Below are 23,562 nucleotides of genomic sequence, written 5' to 3' on the forward strand. Positions count from 1 at the left end.
GAAGCGCCACAGGACTTGGGGAAACACAGACTCCACTCTTGGAGGGCACACTCAAGGTTTCACCTGAACTGGGTCCCAGGGCAAAGCAAGGACTACGTAAGAATCTGAGCCAGATGTACCTGTAGGTCTTAGAGGGTCTCCAGGGGAGGCAGGGGTCAGCTGCAGCTCATTTTGGGGTCAGGACACTGGGCAGAGGTCTCAGGGAATAATCATCAGTGTGAGCTTCCCTGGAGGCTGCCATTTTGGAAATATTTGGCCCCACCCAACACCCTGCAGGCACCAGGACTGAGAAGCCCCAGGCCAAAAAATCAGTAGGGTGGGAACACAGACCCAGCCATCAACAGTCAAGCTGCCTCAAGTCTTCTTAGGCACAGAGCCACCTCTACTCCCACCCCATAATACAGCCCTGCCTACCAGAGGGACAAGACTCAGCTCCACCTACCAGCAGGCAGGCACTAACCAGTCCCTCCCATCAGGAAGCTGGCACAAGTCCCTGGACCAACTTCACCCACCAGGGGGCAGACACCAGAAGCAAGAGGGGCTACAACTTTGCAGCCTTCAGAAAGGACCACAACAAAAAGCTAGACAAAATGAAATGGCAGAGAAATACACTCCAGATGAAGAAACAAGACAAAACTCCAGAAGAACAATTAAGTGAAATGGAGATAGGTAGCCTACATGAAAAAGAGTTTAGAGTAATGAAGTAAAGATGATCCAAGATCTCAGTGGGGGGGCGGGGTGTGCAGGGACAGAAGCAAAGGTTGAGAAATTATAAGAAATATTTAACAAAGAAATATAAGTTTTAAAGAACAAAGAGATGAAAAATAAAATAACCAAAATGAAAAATACGCCAGAAGGAATCAATAGCAGAATCCATGAGGCAAAGGAATGAATAAGTGAGATGGAAGACAGACTGCATGAAATCACTGATATGGAACAGAAAAAAGAAAAAAGAATGAAACGAAATGAGGACAGTCTAAGAGAACACTGGGACAACATTAAATGCATCAACATTTGCATGATGGGAGTCCCAGAAAGAGAAGAGAGGGAGAAAAGGTCTGAAAATATTTTAAGTGATAATAGGTGAAAACTTCCCTAATACAGGGAAAAAACAAACAAACATTAATTCAAATCCAAGAGATAGAGCAAGTCCCAGGATAAACCCAAAGAGGAACACACTGAGACACATATTAATCAAGTTGACCAAAATTAAAGACAAAAAGAAAATATTAAAAGCAACTAGAGAAAAACAAGCAACATACAAGATAACTCCCCATAAGGTGATCAGCTGGTTTTTTAGCAGAAACTCTGCTGGCCAGAAGGGAGTGGCATGATATATTCCAAGTGATGAAAGGGAAAAAAATACAACCAAGAATACTCTACTCAGCAAGGCTCTCATTCTGATTCGACAAATAGCTTTGGCACAGTAGGTTAAGAATCTGTGGTGGCTCAGGTTGCTGCGGAGTTGTGAGTTTGATCCCCAGTCTGGTGCAGTGGGTTAAGGATCAGTGTTAACTGCACTGCAGCTCAGATTCAATCCCTAGCCAAGGAACCTCCACATGCTGCAAGGGCAGACTACAAACAAACAAACAAACAAACAAAAAGCAGCTTTACCAACAAGCAAAAGCTAAGAGAGTTCAGCACCACCAAACCACCTTTATGACAAATGCTAAATGAACTTCTATAGGTGGAAAAGAAAAGGCCACAGTTAGAAACAAGAAAATTACAAATTACAAGGCTTCACTGGTAAAGGCAAATACATAGTAAAAGTAGGAAATCATCCACACACAAATATAATATCAAAACTAGCAATGGTTGTGATGAGGATAGTGTGACTGTAGGCTATTGGAAAGGCATTTGAAATTAAAAGATCAGCAACTTACAACAATCTTGAGTCTATTTGTGTATAGACTGCTACATCAGAAGCTCATGGCAACCACAAACCAAAAATCTACATTAAATACACACACAAATTAAAAAACAACCCAAAGACAACACTAAAGATAGTCTTCAAACTACAAGAGAACAAAAGAGGAAGGGAAGAAAAAAGACTAGCAAAAACAAATGCAAAAGAACGAACAAAATGTGGGGGTTCCCCTTGTGGCTCAGTGGAATCCAACCTGACTAGTATCCATGGCCTCACTCAGTGGGTTAATGATCTGGCATTGCTATGAGCTGTGGCACAGGTCACAGGCAGACATGGCTTGGATCCCACATTGCTGTGGCTGTGGCATAGGCCAGCAGCTATAGCTCCAATTCAACCCCTAGCCCAGGAACTTCCATATGCTGCAGGTGCAGCCTTAACAAAAAAAAAAAAAAAAAAAAAAGAAAAAAAGAACAAAACAGGAGTTCCCTCGTGGCTCAGATGGTTAAAGATTTGGTGTTGTCACTTCTGTGGCACAGGTTCGATCCTTGGCCTAGGAACTTTCACATGGTGTGGGTGCATCCAAACAAACAACAAACAAACTAATTCACAAAATGGCAATAAGAACATACATATCAATAATTATCGTAAATGTATTAAATGTTCCAGCCTAAAGACATACACTGGCTGAATGGATACAAAAATAAGACCTGTATATATGTTGTCTACAAGAGACCCATTTCGGATCTAGGGACACATAGAGTGAGAGGATGGGAAAAGGTACTCCAGGAAAATGGAAAGAAAGCTTTCAAAAGAAAGCTCAAGTAGCAGTACTCATATCAGACAAAACAGACCTTAAAATATAATTACAAGAAACAAAGGACACTACATAATGATCAAAGGCTCAACTGAAGAAGAAAACATAGCAATTGGAAACATATACGCACCCAACATAGGGGTACCTCAATATAAAAGGCAACTGCTAACAGTCGTAAAAGGAGAAATCAGCAATAACACCTCAATTACATCAATGGACAGGTTATCCAGACAGAAAATCAACAGGAAAATACAGGCATTAAATGACACATTAGGCCAGATGGACTTAAGGGATATTTATAGAACATTAAATCCAAAAAAGCTGGAGTTTCTGTCATGGCACAGTGGAAACGAATCTGACTAGGAACCATGAGGTTGTGGGTTCAATCCCTGGCCTCGCTCAGTGGGTTAAAGAACCGGCATTGCCATGAGCTGTGGTGTAGGTCACAGACGTGGCTCAGATCCTGTGTTGCTGTGGCTGTGGTATAGGCCAGCAGCTACAGCTCTGATTAGACCCCTAGCCTGGGAATCTCCATATGCCATGGTTGTGGTCATAGAAAAGACAAAAGACAAAAAAAAAAAAAAAAAAAAAATCCAAAAAAGCAAAGAAACGCATTCTTCTCAAGTGCATGTGAAACATTCTCCAGGACAGATCACGTATTGGGCCACAAATCAAGCCTCAGTAAATTTAAGAAAACTGAAGTCATATCAAGCATCTTTTCCAACCACAAAACCGTAAGATTAGAAATCAACTACAAGGAAAAAAAAAAACTGCAAAAAACACAGATACTAAACAATATGCTACTAAACAACTAATGGATCACTGAAGAAATCAAAGAGGAAATTAAAAAATACCTAGAGACAAATGAAAACAAAAAACATAATGATCCAAAACCCTTGGGACACAGGGGTTCCCACTGTGGCTCAGTTGTTTATGAACCCGACTAGTATCCACGAGGACAGGGGTTCAATCCCTGGTCTCACTCAGTGAGTTAAGGATCCAGCATTGTTGTGAGCTGTGGTATAGGTCACAGATGCAGCTGGGATCCCATGTTGCTCTGGCTCTGGCGTAGGCCAGCAGCTACAGCTCCAAATGGACCCCTAGCCTGGAAACCTCCATATGCTGTGGGTGTGGCCCTAAAAGACAAAAAGACAAAAAACAAAAACAAAACAAAAACCCCATGGAACACAGCAAAAGCAGTTCTAAGAGGGAAGTTTATAGCAATACAAACTTACCTGAGGAAATAAGAAAAATCACAAATAAACAACCTAACCTTATACCTAAAGCAATTAGAGAAAGAACAAACAAAACCAAGTTAGGAGAAGGAAAGAAATCATAAAGATCAGAGCAGAAAGAAATGAAATAGATGAAGAAAACAGTAGAAAAGATAAATGAAACTAAAAGCTAGTTCTTTGAAAACATTAACAAAATTGATAAACTTTTAGCCAAACTCATCAAGAAAAAAAAAAAGTGGTGGTGGTGGGGAGAGGGCTCAAATCAATAAAATTAGAAATGAAAAAGAAGTTACAACTGACACCACAGAAATACAAAGGATCATAAGAGATTACTACAAGCAACTATATGCCAATACAACAACTTAGAAGATATGGACCAATTCTTATACAGGCACAATCTTCCAAGATGGACCAAGGAAGAAATAAAAAATATGAACAGACCAATCACAAGTACTGTAATTGAAACTGTGATTAAAAACTTCCAACTAGCAAAAGTCCAGAACAAGATTGACTTTCACAAGTCAACTCTATCAAATGTTTACAGAAGAGTTAAAACTTATCCTTCTGAAACTATTCTTAAAAACTGCAGAAGAAACACTCCCAAACTCATTCTATGAGGCCACCATCACCCTGATACCAAAAACAAAGATACCACAAAAAAAAGAAAATTACAGACCAGTATCACCAATGAATATAGATACAAAAACCCTCAACAAAATCACTAGCAAACCAAATATAATAATCTAGTAAAAGGATTGTATACCATGATCAAGTGGGATTTACCCCAGGGATGCAGGGATTTTTCAATATCTGCAAATCAATCAGTGTGATACACCATATTAACAAACTTGGGAATAAAAACCATACGATTCAGAAGTTCCTGTTGTAACTTCTGAATCATATGTTAGCAGTAACAAACCGGACTAGGATCCATGAGGATGTTGGGTTTGATGCCTGACCTTACTCAGTGGGTTAAGGATCCAGTGTTGCCTTGGGCTGTGGTGTAGGTCACAGACGTGGCTTGGATCTGGTGTTGGCTGGCAGCTGCAGCTCCGATTTGACCCCTAGCCTGGAAACTTCTATATGCTGAACATGCGTCCCTCAAAAGACAAAAAAAAAAAAAAAACAAACCCAGTATATGATCCCCTCAATAGATGCAGAAAAAGCTCTTGACAAAATCCAACACCCATTTCTGATAAAAAAAAAAAAGATAACCTCCAGAAAGTGGGTATAGAGGGAGCCTACCTCAACATAATAAAGGCCATGTATAACAAGCCCACAGCTAACATCATTATCAATGGTGAAAAGCTGAAATAATTCCCACTAAGATCAGGAACAAGACAAGGATAACCACTCTCACCACTTTTATTCAACAGTTTTGGAGGTCCTAGCCATGGCAATCAGAAAAGAAAAAAAATTAAAGGAATCCAAATTGGAAAAGAAATAAAACTCACTATTTGCAGATGACATGATACTATACATAGAAAATCCTAAAGATGCTAACAGAAAACTACTAGAGCTCACCAATGAATCTGGTAAAGTTGCAGGATACAAAATTAATACACAGAAATCTCTTGCATCCTTTGCACTAACAATGAAAAACAATAAGAGAAATTAAGGAAACAATCCCACTTACCATCACATCAAAAAGAATAAAATACCTAGGAATAAACTTACTTAAGGAGGTAAAAGACCTGCACGTTGAAAACTACAAGGCATTAAAGAAATCAAAGATAACACAGATGGAGAGATCCATGTTCTTGGATTGGAAGAATGAATATTGTCAAAATGACTATACTACCCAAGACAATATACAGATTCAATGCAATTCCTATCAAATTACAAACTGCCTTTTCCCTAGAACTAGAACAAAAAAAATTTCAAATTTGTATGAAAACACGAAAGACACTAAATAACCAAAGCCATCCTGAGAAAGAAAAATGGAGCTGGAGGAATCAGGCTTTTTGATTTCAGACCATATTACAAAGCTACAGTCATCAAAACAGTTTGGCAAAAAGACAAAAAAAAAAACAAAAAAAAAAACCAAAAAAAAAGGGAGTTCCCGTCGTGGCGCAGTGGTTAACGAATCCGACTAGGAACCATGAGGTTGCGGGTTCGGTCCCTGCCCTTGCTCAGTGGGTTGACGATCCGGCATTGCCATGAGCTGTGGTGTAGGTTGCAGACACGGCTCGGATCCTGCGTTGCTGTGGCTCTGGCGTAGGCCGGTGGCTACAGCTCCAATTAGACCCCTAGCCTGGGAACCTCCACATGCCACGGAAGCGGCCCAAAGAGATAGCAAAAAGACAAAAAAAAAAAACAAAAAAAACAAAAAAAAACAAAAAAACAGTTTGATGCTGGCCAAAAAAAAAAAAAAACAAAAAAAAAAACAGATACATAGATCAATGGAACTGGAATAGAAAGCCCAGAAATAGACCCATGCATCTATGGTTAATTCATCTACAACAAATAAGGCAAGAATATCCAGTGGAGAAAAGAGTCTCTTCAGTAAGTGGCGCTGGGAAAATCAGAGAGCTACATGTAAAAGAATGAAATTAAGACACTTTGCATAACACTATACACAAATATAAACTCAAAATTTAAATGTAAAACCAGATATTATAAAACTCAGAGGAAAATATAAGCAGAACACTCTGACATAAATTACAGGAATATCTTGTTGGATCACCTTCTAGAGTAATAAAAATAAAAACAAAAATAAACAAATGGGAGCTAATTAAACTTAAAAGATTTTGCACAACAAAGGAAACCATTAACAAAATGAAAAGACAACCCACAAAATGGGTTGAGAATATTTACAGATCAGGCAACCAACAAGGGATTAATCTCCAAAACATACAAACAACTCATGCAGCTCAGTATCAAACAACAAATGACCCAATCAAAATCCAGACAGACACTTCTCCAAAGAAGACAGATGACCCAAAATACATGAAAAGATGTTTAATATCGCTAATTATTACAGAACTGCAAATTGAAACTACTATGAAGTACCACCTCCCACAAGTCAGAATGGCCATCACCAAAATGTCTACAAACAATAAATGCCGGAGAGGGTGTGGAGAAAATAGAATCCTCCTATATTGTTGGTGGGAATGTAAATTGGTATAACCACTATGGAAAACAGTATGGAGGTTCCTCAAAAAGCTAAAAATAGAATAACCAAGTGATCCAGCAATCCCACTACTGGGCATGTGTTTGGAGAAAACTGTAATTTGAAAAGATACATGCAGCCCAGTCTTCACTGCAGCACTATTTACAATAACCAAGACATGGAAGCGATCTAAATGTCCATTGACAGAGGAATGGATAAAGAAGGTGTGGTACATACACACAATGCAATATTACTCAGCCATAACAAGGAATGAAAAAATGCCATCTGCACCAATGTGGATGGACCCAGAGATTATTGAACTAAGTGAAGTCAAAAAGAGAAAGACAACTACCATATGGTATCACTTATATGGGAAATCTAAAATATGATACAAATGAACTTGTTTGCAGAACAGAAACAGACTCATAGACTTTGAAAACAAACAAAAAGGGACAGGTGGGGGGGATGGATTGGGGGTTTGGGATGGTATATGCACACTACTGTATATAGGATGGATGGCCAATGGGGACTGGCTATATAGCACAGGGAACTCTACCCAATGCTCTGTGATAAACTATATGGGAAAAGAATCTGAAAAATAATGGATATGTGTACAAAGCGATTCAGTTATACATGTTGTACAGCAGAAATTATCACAACATTGTAAATCAACACTTCAGTAATACTTTAAAAAAATGGGGAAAAAGCCCCCACAAAGAATAGGGCCCAAACTGCAATGAAAAGGAATGTGATCTGGACTGAGGTGAGTCAGTGTGGTAAGAAGTGGGCTTGTGGATAAATAATGACATCCTACTGTACAGCATCGGGAATTATACTTAATATCCTGTGACAAACCATAATGGAAAAGAATATGAAGAAGAATATATATATATAAGTATTGAGTCACTTTGCTGCGCAGCAGAAATGAATGCATTTTAAGTCAATTATACTGTAAAATTTTTTTAAAAAAATATATGAATGTTTAAAAATAAAGAGTTGGGTATGGAGACAAGCCTGTATAAAAAGAAGTAGATTTAGAATTTATAGGTGTCAGACCAATGAGTAAGCCAATGTAGGGTGAGTTGGGGGGTCCTTACATGCCAAAGGAGCCATCTGGATCCAGAGGGGTCTGCATAAGTCATACCTGAAATTTATGCAGGGAAATTACTTCCTGGAGGAATCTCTTTTTTGTCTTTCCCGAAAACGAAGAGCACAGACATTCAAGCTGATTTGCCCTCTAAAGCTGTGATTGGTGGGCCAAGGCTGCTGGGTCACATAACCCACCTATTCTCAGCTATTTCTTCTGGGAAGCTGAGGCCAAAATGCCCACCTCAGCTCCAAACCTCCTTCGATCCATTCCTAGCCTTACTTAGTGTTTGGTGTTCCATTAGCAGGATCTGACCAGCTAAAGAGGTCAAGTGGGCAGTTGAGTGCCTGTTGTCTTAGTGTGGGAAATAGCTGGAGAGAGAGATTGCCAGTGGGACTTTTCAGGAGAGTGAGGTGGCCTTTGTTGAAATAAAACAATATCCTTTCTGTGGCTATTCTCAACAAAGTGAAAACTGTGCTTCGATGGAAGTGGACTGAGAAGCTACATTTCTGTATTAAGACCATGTTGTCAGTTACACTTGTAATGAGAACATTTCCGAGGATTTAACTGGGTTTACATAAGGAATTCAATTATCTATGATATATCTGTTCCTCTCCCTGCACCTTCCCTTCTTTCCCTAAATAGCCCCACTCCACTTACAGAAAATACTGAAAGTGCATAGTTGGAAGAGCTGACACAATATTTCTAAAGAATCCTGGGAAGTTTCTTGAGCCCCAACTTATTAAGAGAGCATGTCAGACACTCAAACTGTAGCCCTGTGTGCCGCATTTCTATCTAGAAAATGATAACGAAAGCCTCTCTGGCTAAATTATCCACTTCCTTCCCTGCTGCTTTCCCCATATTTCTTGGCAGTTTCACATATACATTGACTAGTGAGACAATCCATTACAACATTGAGAAAGATTCCTCTTGGGAATGCGGTCAGGTCACGAGAAAAAATTGTAACCTGGGAGTTAAAAAAATAATCAGTCTTTCCTATCACTTATTTTCATTCCACAGAGCACAGAGTCATTGGAGACCTTGCCTTCTGCTGTAGGAAAAAGTTTGCTCCATGTTTTTTCCAATCACTGTTTGCTCCAGTGATTCCAATATGGTGATGGCCTGATGTCAATGGAGAGACACCTGTCCTGGAGCTGAACTGACAGGTGAAACTCAAAAGGTGAGTTAAAGGAATCAGAAATACGTCTAATCCAGGAGAAGAGAGCAAAAGCACACATTATCCTATCTCCTTTTATTTTTTGATGATTGAAATGAATTATGTATTTGCTTTCCAAAAGGGATTTCCAGGTCAAGCCTTTTCATTTTGAGGTTTCAACAGTAAGATCATTATGTCTTTAAACAAAATAAAACTACATCGGTCACATCAGGTCCTCCATGGTTCATAGAAAAGCAGATTTTTTGGTTGTTGTTATTGACAACGAAGTTCTGTTATTTATTTCCCACTGGCAGGGATATGGCAATTTACTGCTAACCCTAAGTTGAAGAATGGGCCATTACAAGTACCCTGGTAAAAGGAGGCATCTTGAAAACACTTCATTTTTAAAGTACAGACCATTAACCTATATAAGCACATAAACCTGAGAAGAAATCAATGTATCCACTTTGACCTCAGCAAACATCATTCCCACTGCAATTATTCGTATTCTGGCTGCCATCCTTCCCACATATGTTCAGTGGTTTCCAAACTCTAAGCCCCTTATCAAGCCCACAGCTCCTGAACTCTTCAGGTTTTTCCCTGTAGAGATGCAAATCCACTTACCAATTAGAGTTCTTCACCTTAAATAGTACAGCCCTCGCCTTGACCTACTTTTTACCTCTTCACTCTTACGTGTGTGATAGAAGCCAAATGCAAGTGTTTGTGCTCAGTACATACACAAACACAGCCTGAAATTAAAATGAAAAACTTAGGACATTTATCTTTTATCAACACAGTTAATAAGGCAATCATTTTCTATAAACTGCACACATAATATACGAATGTTTGCTTTTAGTTTTTCAAGAAAATGGATAGTAACATCGAGACAATCCCTTCGTATAGTAAGTGATCACTGAATAACGATGCCAACCCTTTCTCTTTTTTTTAAATATAAGGCAAAGAAATACAGAAATATAGTTTTAAAAGTCATGAGCCGCAAAGGAAGTCCAAAAGTCCAACCAGCACTACATGGCTTATAGCAAAAACTAGTCATTTTCCCTACTCCTTCTGGCTCTGTGGTCCGCTTTTATCATTTCGTCTGGTATTCACTTCTAGAGTCTTAAGTAGTATGTTTACATTACCTCACCTTGATTTTTCACCTGCAGATACTATTTCTTAGCTTCTACTATAAAAGATTAGGATATACCTCTTTTATACTATACCTTCCCTTAGCCTCTCAATATTAACTGTTTCTGGCTAATCAATATTCAGTGTTTGCATTACGAAGCCTATGCATGTGCTCTTCCCTGAGACACATGCATTGCATTATTGCATTTCCTACCAGTATAACAACTGTTTTTAGCGAGGTAAATAACTGATTTGTTTTGCCGTTTGCTTAGTTTTCAGTGTACTGATCAGTAATTTATGCCAAACCCTCTAAATCTAAAACTCCTCTAGGTAAGAACATAGTAGGAAATCCCTCATTTAAACCCTTTCTGGAAACCTATCCGGAGCCCTCCAAGCTCTGGATTGGCTGCTGCCTTGTCCTTCTCACAACCTCATCTGAGATCTCCTTCCCCATCACCCTGGGCAGCTCCTCTGTCTCATTTCCTGGATGTCCCATCTTCTCTCTTCACTTAGATTTACACTCCCATGGCTGGAGGGGGGTGGGGGGGCAGGAATCCTTTAGTAGCTTCCGGAGAAAAGGTGCTCCCAGAGGTAAATCTCTGGGACCCCACAAAACTGAGAACATGTTGACTCCACCTTCACACTTAATTGGAAATTAGACTGAGTGCAGGCCTCCTGGTTTCCAGTGTTGCTTCTCAAGAGTCCACCACCATAGTGATTCCTGACTATTTGTAACCGGGTTTTCATCTCCCTGAGAGCCTGCAGGATGTTCTCTTTTTCCCTTTTGTTCTGAAACTTCTGTGCCTGTATTTCATTGTTCTAGGTCCCCATTGGGATCTTTTCATCAGGGAACTCTCACGTCCCTTGCGTCTAGACAACGCTGTTTCATAATTTCTCCATATTTTCTATGTTCTTCTTCCTATCCTTTGCTTTAATTGGTCCATGTTCTTGATTTCCTCTACTTTGTCTCCTAAACTTCCTTCTGAAGGATTTCAAAAATTCCTGCTGTCATTTTCTTAAAAATTTGGGGGAATTTTTTTTTAAATAGCATCCTATTCTTACTTGGTGTCTCCACTAACTTTTCCTACTTGAGGATACTGACGAATGTGTTATTGGTTTTTCCCACTCTGAGCACTGCCTTTATTTCTCCAAGTACCTTTTCCATGTGCTTTTTTTTTTTTTTTTTTTTTTTTTTTTTTTTTTTTTTTTTGGCTTTGTATTTCCTAGGAGAGGACAAATACAAAATTAAATGTCCGGTGATATTTAAAGGTGGGTCCCCAAAAGTCTACTGGAAGATCCATGAGAGGCAGTAACCTTTACTGTGGGGTCATCAGGTGGAAACCCAGGTTTTATGCTGGAGAACCCACAAGCGGAGTAACTGTGAGTATTCTTTCTTGGGCCTTTCTGTCCCCATGAACCTCCCCTCTCCCCCAGGAATATTCTAACTTCCTGCTGGAGTTGGGAACTGGGAGGGGATGGGTTCTACGGCTGATAGCTAAGAATTCCAAAGCTTTCTCAGAGTCTCACTGCTTACTGGGCTCTGTTTTCCATAAGGCATCCTCATCCCCATATTCAGCTGTGGCTAGTGTCTCCAGTTCCGGCACTTCTCTGGCTCGCCCACCCTTACAGTAAATCTCCCACCTTCTGGGGAAGGGAGGGAAGAGAAGCAAGCTGGCAGCAGGGGCTGGAGAAGGGGTTTAGAATCTTCTTTCTCCCATGACAGACCTTCAAACATTCATCTGTTTTTCAGCCATACTCCTGTCATCAGAGGTAACTGGTGTCTCAGGTTTCTGAGCCTTTCTGGGAGACCAAGGCACAAATCCTCACAGACACTTGGCAGAGTAGGGAAAACAGAAACCTCATCAGTGTGTTCAAATCAATCAGGCTATGCTGTGGCAACAGAATACCCCCAATCCTCAAGGCTTAAAAAAATAAAGTCCAAGTCTTCTCTCATACTTTATGTTCACACAGTCAGCAGGAAGCCCTGCTAATCCCAGTCACTTGGGACCATAGTGACAGAGGCTCTGCCATTGTGTGGCACCACCATCTTAACCTGAGGCTTGAGGCAGAGATGGCTGTTCCACGCTGCTCCTGCTGAGAAGCAGCATCAACTTCACTGCTCCCACCTCACTGGCCGTGTCTAGCTCCTAGGAGATGAGGGGCTGCAGGGTGGTCCTCCCTGTGCTTGAGAGACAGGACAACTGGCAATATGGAGGGCTGGGGGGGGGCACTAACGTCTACCACCGCCAGTCACCAGAACACTTGGATGTTCTAAAATTTTGTTCTCATCTGCTGCCACTCGCTCTGTCTCCTGTTGCTTGTGGCTTTACATATTTTTATCATTTTACTGTCATTTTTATGTAATCTTAAGAGAGAGCAGAGATAGACACCAATTCAAGCCACACAACACAGCAGTTCAAAGAGCCCAAACCCTCCCATTTATGCAATGTGCTGGCTCCCACCCACCTCCCTGATTCCATCATGACTCTGCTCTCTACTCAGAGGGAGTCTGCTGCCTAAAGAGAGATGGGGAGGCTGCAGAACTTTTCACAACTGGTCATTCATTTAATAGCTATTTTTCAAGAAGGGGGTTAGATGGTAGTTTTCAAACATATACCTGGAAAAGAGGGACTTTACTAGGAACAAAGCATTTATAAGTTTAAAAAAAAATTTCCACTCAGTGCTGAGTATCTAGTCTACATTTTTTAAGTTCATATTAATGAGCATTCCTATCTTCACGTTCTGTACCACTCACCAGCACACAGATGCCAGTTTGCTTAAGAGAAAAACAGGAAAGTTCTTAGAGAATTAAAAGCAGATTTAGCCATCAGCAGATATCTCTGGTAAGTAGTAGTACAGGTGGTTTTTATTTCCATGTATGTGTTGTGCTGCAGTTTCTGATTTTGCTATTTTAAGAATGCAGTGCTTCTGGAACAAGAATTTTAGGGCCCCCCTTCTCCAGGCCTGTTGACCCATGATCCCAATGGGATAGTTCCTTCCATGAAAACCATACCTGCCTTAATAAGAGATTTAGCTAAGTCTCTAATCCACAGAATTTACATGAGGAAACTACCCAGATGATACCTGTCCTTTAAATCAGTGGTTCTTAATATTTAAGAATCACAGGGAGGAGTTCCTTCTGTGGCGCGCAGAATCAGTGGTGTCTCTCAAACACCAAGGATACAGGTGTTTGATTCCTGTCCTGGCACAGTGGGTTAAAGGATCCAGTGTTGTTATAGCTGTGGTGCAGGTTGTGACTGTGGCTCAGATCTGATCCTTGGCCCAGGACCTCCTATGCCACGGCAGCAGCCAAAAAAATAAAAATAAAAAAAAAAAAAAAAAAGAAGGGGAGAATTTACAAAACAAAACAAAGCAAGAGAAAAAACCCAAACAAAACCACAGATCACTGGGCCCCACCTTAGGTATTTGGACTTGACAACTAAAGGCAGTAATTTGTTTGGCCATGCTCACAGCATATGGAAATTCCTGAGCCATGGATTGGTGCCACAGCAGAGATCCAAGCCAGAGCAGTGACAACACTGGATCTTTAACCCACTGAGCCAGAGAACTTCCAATAATTTGTATTTTCACCAAGTACCTTTCAGGACAACTCCAGACCACAGTGCTTTCCCCTTTTAGACAACAGCATACATGGAATGAGCATTCAGCAATTTTTTTTTTTTTTTTTTTTTTTTTTTAGGATCATGCCCATGGCATATGGAAGTTCCCAGGCTTGGGGCTTGGGGCTGAATCAGAGCTGCAGCTGCCAGCCCATGCCATAGCCATAGCAACATGGGATCCGAGCCGTGTCTGCAACCTACACCACAGCTCATGGCAATGCCAGATCCCCAACCCACTGAGTGAGGCCAAGGATTGAACCTACATCCTCATGGATACTAGTCAGGTTCATTACTGCTGAGCCACAAAGGGAACTCCCAGTAAATATTTTTTGATACTGAGCTGGAAATCAGAAGAATGTGTATCCTTATATTTTCCCCCATAATACCACCAGAGAGGTAGCAAATGAAGATCTTTCCTATAAATATGGCGTGACAGATGAAATACAATCCATAAACTCAAATGGCTAAAAGATGACTGGAGGAATATTTTAAGGCACAGGTTTTGGGGTTTGCTTTGTATTAACTGTTCATAACCCAGTAAGCCCTACTCACCAATTTCTTAACATTAAATTGAATTTTCTAAAGCACCACCCAATATTCTAGAATCAATTCCACCTTCGGAATGAAACATCTTCCAATAGGTTAAGTTGTTTTCCCAGTTCAAATAGATAAAAACATGCACCCAGCCCTAGTGTAGGCTGTACTGTGGATTCATGGTGAAGCTGTAGGGACGAGGAGGTAAACCTTCGGTTTCATGGAGCTAGTGCCAGTGAGAAAGCTGAAGAGACCAGTATCTAGAAGAATGCTCCCCCAAGTTCCCGTCATGACTCAGTGGTAAATGAACCCAATTAGTATTCATGAGGACGTGGGTTCGATCCCTGGCCTTGGTCAGCGGGTTACGGATCCCGTGTTGCCGTGAGCTGTGGTGCAGGTTACAGACAAGGCTCAGATCCCATGCTGCTGTGGCTGGGGTGCAGGCTGGCTCTACAGCTCCGATTCAACCCCTAGCCTGGGAACCTCCATATGCTGTGGGTGTGGCCCTCAAAAGACACACAAAATGCTCCTGCAGCTTCTTCTCAAATGGCTCTTCAAGTTTCTAAAAGGATATAGAACCTGGTCTTTTGCCAGCTCCCCATTTTTAAAGACCTGCTGCATTTCCACTACATCTGCAAAATGTTTGCTGAATCCCTCCCTCCTAGCCAGGAGGAAGCTAAAGACAGCTGGAGGTCACCGAGAACTCTGCATGTGAGTGAATTAGTTTTTTAACTGCTTGCAAGTGAAGCCTGGAAAACACTGGGGAGAGGCAGAGCCTGTGGAACTGGCTGACCCAGTGCTGCCCCCTCGCTGAGGAGGACGCACATCCTTTCCCAACCAGTTCCAACCTTTCTTTAAAGATGCCCGAAATTTTATCAGTTAACAGCCAATACTGACCATCACTAAAAGAGACAAATGATACCTCTCTGACCTGCATAGCCCTTTAGCTATAAGTAAAATGTACAACCAGCTTCCAATAATGGTTTCTCACTCCTGAAGATACACTGAGCAAAAGCCTAGTGCAATCACAAAATGCAGAATTAAGTGAAATTGAATTTAACTCGTGACCCTTCTTCTACTCCAAGCTCCCATTTTAAATAAAAGTGCTTAAAAATTATTCAAAAGAATGGAAAAGTGAGAGTCAGAGCAGAAAAAGAATCTTTAGAGCCAGGTTGTGGGGGGCAAAGGTTAGACTTCTTGATTTATTTTGAATAGACTGTGACACCTAAGCTTGCCAAGTTATCAAATTTCTTAGGTATTTCAAAAATGGAAAATAAAATGCCAACAGGGCAGCAATCGCTTTCTGCAGCTCTTCATAAGAAAGTTTTTATTTCAGCTTAAAACCAAAAATACGTCTTTCATGAGGTGAGAAGGTCACACTGGTACCATCGGAAATGAAAATTAAGCCCTTTCTGAAAGTCACATTGAGGCACAGGGGGAATAAGAAAGCTGCAGATACCCCTGGCTGGAAAGAGCCCAGAAGGATTTCCTTGTTTTCCTCCAGAGAGGCCATATTGTCCATGGCAAACCTTTAAGGGGGTGGCTTTAAGGCAGTGGCTTTCAAATTGTGGTCCTGGGACCACCAGCATCGGCATCACCCGGGAACTTATTAGTAACAGCATTGAATTTCAGCTGAGTCTCAAGATCCCAGACAACAGCAAAGGTTAAGGAACACCCACACCTCTGCCCATTTTGTGTTCTGGAAATGGCTAAGACTCAGATTATTCACAGGTGCCCCTTGTTCATTTATGGCAAGCAAGACACAGACCCTCCCAATTCCCATTCTTTGCCTGACAAATGGGTAAGTGAAATGCTGATTAAGCAGAACAAAATGTTTATTAACAAGCCTTTGATTACCACTTCTCACCTTCTTCCGGTTCCCTCAACCTTGGTCAGCCTACAACCCCTCCTCAACAGCCCCTCCAGGGACTAGGCTGGTTTCAGGTTAAAACACTCTCTTGTGAGCAATGCATTCAAGCCTTGCTTTCATCCCGCTTCCTCAGCCTTGTTTTTCTAGCCTTACCTACTCCTCCCTACAAAGGAACCCCCTTTTTGCCTAACTCTAGAGACCACTGAGGGTCTTACAGAGTCAGCGGTTCTACTACTGCATTAGGCCTCCTCCCCTATTACAATAGTAACTTTCCCCCTTTGCCATAATCCTTTCCAGTAAAGTCTCTCCTTACTCAACCCACACTTATTGTTTACTGGATGCTAGCAATGCAAATTTTTAGGCTCTGCCCCGCCCCTTCTAAGTGAGAAACTGGGGAACAGGGAGTAGTGGAAATCGATTTCTGAACAAGCGCTCCAAGGGCTGTTTGAGAAACACTGATTTATGCAACCTCTCCTCACTTCATCCCCTCCCACCTGTATTTCACTCACTGGGGCTTTAGTGCAAGCTGTCTCTGAAGCTTACGGTGGACACGATTTTTAGCGTCCCCACTGATCATTTATCTCATCAAGTCATCTCCCAATGACCACCCAGCGCCCGTCTCCCAGAAGACCGCGCCTAGAGCTGGGCAAGTCCGAATCCGCACACACTTACATCTCCATCCACCGGCCTCTGGTCGTCACAATCCTTGGTGGGACTAATATCCTGGCGCATGACCCAGATGGGCTCTTTGGGCTCGTCGGGGGTGTAAGGCGAACGGATGGTCCTGGTTTTCACTTCCTCGATGGCCTCCTTGATGTCCTTGATGGCCAGCGAGATGGCATCCCTTTTCTCCTTGCTGTACCGCTGCACCGCCTCGCTGCCCACGGTACCCGCCAGCCGCTGTTGCCCCGCCAGGGTCTGCAGGCCAGGGCTGTCGGGGCGGCCCCCGCCTGGGGTAGGAGCACGCTCCAAGTCCTGCTCGGCCTCGGGCATGTCCTCGGCTGCTTTGTCGAGGCTCTGTGAGCTCATGCTCTGCTTGACCTCAGCCACGATCTGGTCGATGTCCTCCTCCTGCTCGTAGCTGTCCATGCGCGGGTAGGGCGCGAACTCGGCCTCCTTCTCCGGGCTATCAGACTCGCCGTCGGAGCGTTCATCATAGTGGTGTAGCCGCGCGCCCAGGGCCTCCTGGCGATACGCAGCTGCTTCGTCGCGCTCCTGCTCGTACAGCCTCAGGCCGTCGTGCCCGTCCAGCTCGGGCGCGTCTCCGATCTCCTCGTACACGTGCTCCTGGAGGCCCCCGTAGTCGGCGTAGGGTTCAGCGTAGGGCTCGTCCTCGCCGCGGTGGAAGAGCCGGTGCGTGTAGACGTAACCCGAGTATGCAGCGTTCATGGCCTCCTCGTGTTCCAACGAGTGGAAGTGCAGGTGGTTGGGCAGTGTGCGGCGGTGCGTGGCCTCCGCATGCTCGGCCTCCGCCTGCTCCGTGTACTCCTCGGCCTCGGGTCGGTACTGCACGGCGTATGCGCTCTCGTCCTCTGGGTCCTGCGCGCGCTCGGCGTCGTAGCCGTCGCGGGCCGCGGCAATAACGTCGCCCTCAGCGGTGTCCGTGTGGTTGTGAAAGCCGCTCTCGGTGCTGGCAGAGCGCGCCAGGCACTCCCCGCGCTCCTCCTCTTCCTGCTGCTGCCCGGGCGATGCTCGGAGGTCTTCGACAGCGCGCCCGCGCGAGGGTCGGCCCCCATAGTGCTGCTGCTGCTGCTGCTCCTCCTCCACTTCGGGGTGCTCCAGGTCGGCCTCTACCAGCTCGTTCACCTCCCCGCCTGGCGCCTCGTCGGTCACTTCCACCTCCGCCTCCGCGGCCCCCTCCAAGTGGTTCATGGTGGGCGTCGGGGACGGCTGGGAGAGAGGTTGGGCCGGCTCAAAGCGCTCTCATTTTGTTCTGCCCGGCTGGAAAAACAAGAAGGGAGGGGTTGTTAACGTGGTTCAGACTGTAGTCAGAAGCTGAGTACCAAGATAACCATAAAACTAGCTGTTATTGATCCCTTCTGAATCAGGGTCAATTAAAAAGTGATTGCAAATGTAAGCTCATTCTGACGGCACGTAGTTCATCTTCGTAGCACGTGTCGTAATTTGTAATTACATAGCTCCTTGTTTAATTGCTTACTGGCTTTCTCCCTTCCCCACCCGTCTAACTGAGAGCCTCCTGAGCCTTTAGTTCCCCCACAGCTTACTATTCAGGTTCTGTTTCTGATGCATTTGAATAGAGAGTACTACTAAATTGAATGAGGCAATTGACACATTTTCCATCTGCTAAGAGATAAATCTCTGTAAATTAAACTAGGATCCTAGATACTCTAGAAACGATTCTTTAAATAATTTCAAGGGAAAAAATAATCTTGGAATGTTTTGAAGGCATTGCTGTCAATACAAATATGCAGCCGTTCTGAGGGAAGCCAGCAGCAGTATGTTCTAGTTGTGTCATTACTGGCTCTGTTGCCTTGGGTTGAGTGGCTTAATTTTCTGGACCTCCGTTATGAGACTGGACTCATTTCCTACAGCAGGATGTTAACAGTTATTACACAGAAGGGAAAAAAAAAAAAAAAAGACTCCATGGTTAAATAAGTTTGGGAAAGGCCAGCTGAGTGTTGACTTCTCATTATAAATAATTCAAGGGAGGAAGATAGACTGCAGGGTTCCCAAACCTGTCTGACTGGGAAATGCTTTTTTCCTAGAGGCCAGTGTTCTGAGACGTGCACTTAACAGAAACACTGACTAGCTGACTTCTAATACTCACTTCCCTCATACACCTAAAAATCTTTGATTCTATGAATTAGCATTATAGCTAATAACTAGATAACATGCTAATTTCTTTAAAATATAGGTAGATCTCTTTCCCTATTTCCAAAGGGACTTGTGGCTTTAGAGATAGCTTTGGTTTCAACCTCTCTCAATTCTTCTTACCACAAAAGAGCTTTGTAGCATAATCTGCACAGCATATGGAAATAAACACAAAGGACATAAAGAACAACAAAAAACAGGCAGGATCCCTAAGATTTCAAGACACTTGTGGTTTCAACAACATGTGTAAACTTTTCTCAAAGTTCTTTTGGAGAGCTCATCTTACAAATGGAAAAAACTGGGACTTGAACTCTTTAACAGCAGAAAGCTCCAGGAGGACCAGGGACATCTGATTGACTCTCTAATATTGGGATGCATTATATTCTACTCAATTCCCATCACAACTGTAGCAATTTCCTTCAAGCACTATGACAGTCCCAGTAGTGGGTGAGAGCATTGTGGAGCTACCAAGGTCATGTTTAGCAGGAGTTTTGAGGTAGGAGGTAGATGAACCCCTGGGCTGAGGACAGCTGGGATTTGTTAGGCCAAGTAAATTGGGCCTTGTTTCCCCTCTGACACTTCAAGGAAAAAGTTAATTGCAGGAGCTGAGCTCTGCTGGAGTAGAAAGATAAGATGACCACCTCAATCACTCCTGGGGTCAAGGAGAGCGCTCCAATTACACATGTGCAATAAGACTCCTAGGGGTCAGAAAGGGAGGGGGCGCCAGGCCATAATAAGTCCCCATACTGTCCAGGCACCCTTTGCTCTGGAATCCATCTTTGTCAAAAGATGCACATGCATATTGGGGAGGGTCCTGTGTCCTTTCAGGTGTGAGAAATGAAAGAAGAAAACTGGCCAAAGGTAAACAAAGACCTGGGAGAACTGTCCTATGTGAGTTAAATCACCAGAAAGAGGAGTGCAGTTTCGGGTTCCTCACTCAGGGGGATGCCTGCACCTACACTCCTCTTTAGGGTGTGTATTACTTCTTTGCTTCTGACTTAAAAAACTACTTAACTGTGTGCTCTCCCACATGTATTGTGACTCTAACAATAAACTTTATACCTATCTTCACAGTCTTTGCCACCTTGAAACATTCTTGCTTTCAACAGGGGACAAGAATCAGGGCAATTCTACTTTTAGCCTCTAGCAGGTCCAGTGGCTAGGATTCCTGGTTTTTCATCCAGGCTGCCCAGGTTCAATTCCTGAGCAGAGAATTAAGAGCTTGCTTCAAGCCATTACTCACTGCTGTATCTCCGAGATCAGTATCATCTCTCTCCCCTGTTATTTGATGGCTCCACACCTAACACTTATTAGAAAACAATTATGGCTTAGTAGACCTGATCCATCCTATTGCTTCCCTCCTTGACAAAAGTCCTACTTCGTGCAAATTAGACCCAGTCTTTGAAACACTGTGGCCTCCTCTCATCTAACCCTTAAGAACAGCGACTGTGCACTGGGTATAAAAAAATTTTCCAAGTATGAGTTGTCATTCAGACCAGGTGGATGGCTAATGTGCTGAACATAAGAGAATATTGGTGGTCAGGGCCCCCAGGTTAGGTGGCCTCCAGTGGATCATGAAAACTACAAAACAAGTATTCAGTTCAATACAACACATGGACAAAAACAATCTACCCAAATTTCCTTTATAAGGACTCTCTGGAAAAGACAACAGATAAAACCACACTCATGTACAAATCTAGGTCTTCTGAGCACAAAGTAAGCATTCACAGGGAGGGATACCAAACCTGCCAGGTACTTCCCTGGGTGCCGTGGCCCAGAGTGTCAGCTGTGTGTGGTCAGGGTTAGAAATGCAACAACAACCATCTGAAACACCTGGACAGGCCAACAATTCATGATGGCCATGCAGAACGAACCAAAACACTGTCTTCAGTGAAAATGGCACTTTCCCTGTTAGCTTGATGAAAATCTATTGTTACATGTGTTCAAAGGAGATTTTAGTATATTCTGAGTTAAAAATCCTATCTGACCAGTGAACGGTGCTGTCTCATAGCGCACTGATTGACCCAAAGGAAATGAGGTTTCCATGCATAGATTACGGTAAGAAAGTTACCAGAAAACAGTGCTTTTTTTGGGGGGGGGGAAATACTGTTAAAATAATGCATTTTTGGTACAGTAGAGTTTTTCTATTCATTGGGTGCATGGTGCTTATACCCCTGCCCCCATCAACCTCAGGGAAGTATTCAGGCATGGAGTGTTTCTATTTCACTCACCATCCTGATTTCAAGAATGCAGTTTGGGTTATGGAGTTGGCAGCATGTTAATTAATAGCAGACATTGAGGAGAAAGGCAACTACCAACACTTCTCCTCCTGCACCTCGGCGTGGCTTATGAAAGTTCCCAGGCTAAAGGAATCTGAGCCACAGCTGAGGCAATGCAGGATCCTTAATCCCATGGACTGGTCAGTGGACTGAACCAGGGCCTCCACAGAAACAATCTGGATCATTAACCCACTGAGCCACAGCGGGAACACCAGCAACTACCAACTTTTAAAGTTGGAGCTGGAGTTCCCGTTGTGGCTCAGTGGTTAACAAATCCGACTAGGGACCATGAGGTTGTGGGTTTGATCCCTGGCCTTGCTCAGTGGGTTAAGGATCTGGCGTTGCCGTGAGCTGTGGTGTAGGTTGCAGACGCTGCTCCGATCCTGCGTTGCTGTGGCTCTGGTGTAGGCCAGCGGCTACAGCTCCAATTAGACTTGTAGCCTGGGAACCGCCATATGCCTCGGGAACGGCCCTAGAAATGGCAAAAAGACCAAAATAAATAAATAAATAAAGTTGGAGCTGACATTGGTGGTCGGGTCCATCAGCAGTGCACAAGAGAAAGGACTGTTCCCTGTACCCTGGCAACTTTTGAGAGTTGTGTTTATTATATTAAAAAAAAAAAATCCAAAACAGCTGAGGCTGTTTCGAAAGAATCCCAGGTTCTTGTGGGAATATATATCAGTACCACCTTTTTGAAAAGCAATTTGGGAAGATGAAGTAAAATTGTCAAAAGGTAATATACCTTGGCCTCAATGATTCCACTTACAGAAATCTCAGAGGAAAAACTCAGATGTGGACAAAGATGTTTCTCACAGTATTTGGTGAAAAAGGAAAGATTATAAACACTATATATTAAGTGCTAACATTAAGGACCAGTAGGTACAGTGCTAATAAGCACATTAGCATCATTTTGCAATCCAGGAAAGTGTTAGGGATTGTCTGGTTGGGTAGCTCCAGCTGGAGTTCCCGCAGCACTCAAACTCAACCTGCCACAGCTGAAAAAACCATGCCACCTCAGCCTCTCTCCCCATCCTCACTCCCAAATCTGCCCCCTCCCCTGAATTTCCCATATGGGTGAGAGGCACCACCAAGTCCCCAATCCAGGAATCATTACTGACTTTTTCCCTCACTACGTTCCCCAAAGTGATGACCAAGTCCATTGTCTTAATAACTCTTGCATCGTCCTCACTGCCACTGCCTTGTCTTGGTCCCTCTCACCTATGGAGTGCTTTCCTTGACTAATTTCCCAGTGCCCTCCAGGCCATGCTCACTGCTGCCAACCTGCTCATCTTTCCAAAATACAAATCTGCATCCCGTAACTCTAGTTCTCAGACTCCTCAGTGACCCGCCTCTTGTGCACAGTACAAATGCTTAGCTAACGATCTATCAGTCATTGCTAGGCATTTTCCACTAATGACTCATTCAGTCCTCACACTAGCCTATGAAGAGCATACTCTTTTACTATCTTTATGGAGAGTATTATCAGCTATTTTTAAAATGAGGAAATGAGAGTTCCTGTTGTGATTCAGAGGGTTATGAACCCTACTAATATCCATGAGGATGTGGGTTCCATCCCTTGCCTTGCTCAGTGGATTAATGATCTGGTGTTGCTGTGCACTGTGGTGTAGGTGGAAGACGCAGCTGGGATCCTGCATTTCTATGGCTGTGGCATAGACTCAAGGCTGTAGCTCTGATTCGACCCCTAGCCTGGGAACTTCCTTATGCCACAGGCGCAGCCCTAAAAAGAAAAAAAAAAAAGAAAGAAATGAGAAAATGGAGGCAGGAGGTGTTAGGCAATTGCCCAGGTGACATACCTGGCAGGACTGGTGTCTGACCCGCCTACCATCCCCCACTCTCTGGCTCTAGGCTCACGGTGCTTAAGTCCTACTCCCAACAGAGTCCCTGGACCATGTCACTCCTCCAGTCTCACCTGCTTCACCTGTCCCCCCTGTAATCTAACACCCTGACACTGGCCCTAACTGCCTTCCTTATCCTCAGCATTTTTTTTTTTTTTTGTCTTTGTGTCTT

General features: G+C 43.2%; 1 protein-coding gene across 5 annotated transcripts in view; it reads right to left on the reverse strand.

Moving 5' to 3' along the window:
- APBA1 (amyloid beta precursor protein binding family A member 1) overlaps positions 1 to 23,562 on the reverse strand; it is a 231,493-nt gene that overhangs the window by 61,187 nt on the left and 146,744 nt on the right. For 4 of the 5 annotated variants that reach the window (XM_021064677.1, XM_021064697.1, XM_021064688.1 and 1 more), the window contains exon 2: positions 17,096 to 18,364. In XM_021064677.1, coding sequence (XP_020920336.1) covers positions 17,096 to 18,295 — 1,200 coding nt within the window. In that variant the 5' untranslated portion in view covers positions 18,296 to 18,364. Of the gene's footprint in view, positions 1 to 17,095; positions 20,971 to 23,562 lie in introns of those variants that run through there. The other variant, XM_021064683.1, reaches the window with a different exon arrangement.

This window comes from Sus scrofa, chromosome 1 (genome assembly GCF_000003025.6).
Source record: "Sus scrofa isolate TJ Tabasco breed Duroc chromosome 1, Sscrofa11.1, whole genome shotgun sequence".
Classification (NCBI taxonomy): domain Eukaryota; kingdom Metazoa; phylum Chordata; class Mammalia; order Artiodactyla; family Suidae; genus Sus; species Sus scrofa.